Here is a 3,109-nt window from a genome sequence, read left to right as displayed (position 1 = left end):
TGACACACTACAAAATCTATTATGTTTGATATTTATCAGTACATACAAAATGATGGAAAATTCTTTCATGTATGAAAGACCATTCATCTAATGTGTGGTAGATATAATAGTATTCAGTTGAATATCCCAGCAGGGGGGTTATATTTGGTGTAGCACACATCAGGTAGTAAAGTTATCCCACAGAATTGCTATAAATTAAAATGACTTAGTATGTGTTAGTCTAAAATCTAGGATTTTTTGTTATTACTAAAGAAAATATTTTTGGCAACAGGAAAACTTTCCGTGTCCATCACTGTTGACTTCTATGTCAAAGCATGACATAGTTTAAAAACAGTATTAATAAATATGTAAAATAGATTTGGTTTTTTACTACACTTATTTATGTACTGTCATCTATGACAGTGTTAAGAACAGAAGGACTCTTGTCAAAAATAATCATCAGCGGAAAGCAGAATCACAAAGAAAGTGTTTATTGGGTTTCTTGAGAATTAGGAATTAGAAAACCATTCACTATTTTCTAAGTATTCCCTGCTGTAAGACACTTAATAATGAACATATGCCACATGATAAAATGGATTTGTGATTCTATTCCTGATTTCCTGGCAGGTTGTGTTCTCCTGAGCTCTCATTTCTGAAACAAGCCTTCTAGAAGACTGAATGACACATATTAACAATGTCACAGAATTTCTTTTCCTGGGCCTCACTCAGGATCCCAATGGACGCTGGGCATTATTTGTCATACTTTTATTCATCTACATGGTGACAATGGTGGGCAACCTGATAATCATGGTCACTGTCTTTGTCAGCCCCTCCTTGGGCTCCCCAATGTACTTCTTCCTTGCGTATCTGTCACTCATAGATGCTGTTTATTCCACTGCAATCTCACCCAAGATGCTTATAGACCTGCTCAGTGACAGAAAGATCATTTCCTTCTCAGTCTGCATGGCACAGCTCTTTGTAGAGCACCTATTTGCAGGTGCTGAAGTCTTTCTTTTGGTGGTGATGGCCCTTGACCACTATGTGGCCATCTGTAAGCCTCTGCACTATTTGACCATCATGAATCGGCGAGTCTGCATCCTCCTGCTGGTGATGGCATGGGCTGGAGGCTTTGTACACTCTGTGGTTCAACTTGTCTTTGTGTCTAGTCTCCCCTTCTGTGGACCCAATGTCATTGATCATTTTATATGTGATATGTACCCTCTATTGGAGCTCGCATGCACTGATACCTACTTTGTTGGCCTCACTGTCATTGCTAATGGTGGAGCCATCTGCACAGTGGTCTTTATCCTCCTGCTCATCTCTTATAGTTTCATCTTAAAGTCTCTTAAAACTCACAGTCAGGAATGGAGGAAAAAAGCCCTTTCTACCTGCAGCTCCCATATCACTGTAGTTTTACTGTTTTTTGTCCCCTGTATTTTTATGTATGTTAGACCTGTTTCCAACTTTCCCATTGATAAATTTATAAGTGTAGTTTATACTGTAATTACTCCCATGCTGAATCCTTTAATATATACCCTGAGAAATTCAGAAATGAAAAATGCTATAAGAAAACTTTTGTGTAGAAAGTTAAATGCAGATAGAATATAAATATGAGTCTCCCACCAATCTGGTTTTTACTAACTCCACAAATGATCTGAAACATGATGTTGCCAACACAGTGGACTCTTTGTGACAGCACCTCTTTGTTGTGAAGCCATCAGAGAATACAATGAATTCTCTGAGATTAGAATTTTACAGATTAGTCTTTTACAGAGTAAGGGAACAGAAATAAAAGATAATACTTCTATTGTAAGAAAAAATAAAGGTTACTTAGAAAAATTATGGTTTTAATTTTTTATTGAAATTGAAATTTTTAAACAATGAAAATAAATAAATGTTTATGATGACAAAAATATTTTATTGCTGCATTTATTGATATGATCTAGACATACATATTGATAAAATATGCACTATGTTAATTAGTGTTACTTTGTTATTTTTTTAAATTCTGTATTATTTGTGTACTTCCTTCTGTTTTGTATTTTTTAAATAATACAAGTTGAAAACTAGAAATATATAACACAATGTATGCTGATAGGAATTTTTTCTTCTAATTGAAATTCTCTCATGGAAGTAGCATATTTACATAATCTCTTTTACAGGTAATAGCATGCTTTTACTAAGGCTGTGCTATGAATTTTACTCTGACTACCAATAGCATGTAGCTCAATCACTCTTCACCTATTGGTAAAATATCTGATGAAATGCTTAGTGCTTTACTGTGAGATGCTTAGTGAGTATAATTGTGATTTTAATTTAAATTGTATTTCCTCTGAAGTTGAGTATATTTTTGTATGTTTATTGAAACCCTTTTTCTAATTTTCTATGAAATGTGTACTTATGTTTTGGCTAAGTTTGCTTCCTTATTATCAAATTATTATCACTGTTTATTTATGTTTCATACTAATTCATTATTGTGTATATGCCAAAAAACTCCTAAGTTTACTTTTCATTTCTTACACCATTATTTAATTTAATAAATAGGAATTTATTCTATGATTTCATTTCTTGAAAGTTTTATTTCTTAAACTGAGAAAACTAACATATTTATGATGCATAATATATTATTTTGAAATATATACATATTGTAGAATGTCCAATTCATGCAACTACTATATTATTACTAAAACAGCAATTTATTTTGTACTGAAAATAAAATCTGTATTTAACTATTCTCAGGAACACATTATTTTCAAGAAAATTTTATATTGCTGTTAACTGTATTCACAATGTAGTGCAATAAAGCTCTTGAATTCATTCCTCTTAAATGAAGTTTTGCATACACTTACCATTTCTGCACATCTTCATTGATTAGCTAATTGCTAGCAGCTGATATTGTACTGTCTAATACGAACCTAATGTTTTATAATTCACACATATGCGAAACATTACAGTATTGGTCTGTGATGCACTGGTTTCATTTAACATATTCATTCATGTTAGTATAAAATGTAGAACTTAATTTTCTTCTGTTACTGAACCATATCAAACTGTACTGCCAGAAGCAAAGTAGCCTTGGAGGTCAGTTGATTTCCAACCAGGAGACCAAGGAAAATACCTAGAAAGAGTC

At 32.8% G+C, this 3,109-nt stretch overlaps 1 protein-coding gene across 1 annotated transcript; it reads left to right on the top strand.

Moving 5' to 3' along the window:
* The first annotated feature begins 657 nt into the window (after positions 1-657).
* LOC101787237 (olfactory receptor 4A5-like) lies at positions 658-1,587 on the top strand. Its single transcript, XM_063229292.1, has one exon. The coding sequence runs from the start codon at positions 658-660 to the stop codon at positions 1,585-1,587; it is 930 nt and encodes a 309-aa protein (XP_063085362.1).
* The last annotated feature ends 1,522 nt before the right edge of the window (positions 1,588-3,109 follow it).

Source organism: Cavia porcellus, unplaced genomic scaffold (genome assembly GCF_034190915.1).
Source record: "Cavia porcellus strain 051 isolate PalLab524CR breed Dunkin Hartley unplaced genomic scaffold, mCavPor4.1 scaffold_17, whole genome shotgun sequence".
NCBI classification, from domain to species: Eukaryota; Metazoa; Chordata; class Mammalia; order Rodentia; family Caviidae; genus Cavia; species Cavia porcellus.
Note: the sequence above shows the minus strand (reverse complement) of the source record. Positions and strands in the feature narration are given on the sequence as shown.

Coding starts and splice junctions, on each gene's coding strand:
- LOC101787237 (XM_063229292.1), top strand. CDS start 658: ATGACACATATTAACAATGTCACAGAATTTCTTTTCCTGGGCCTCACT.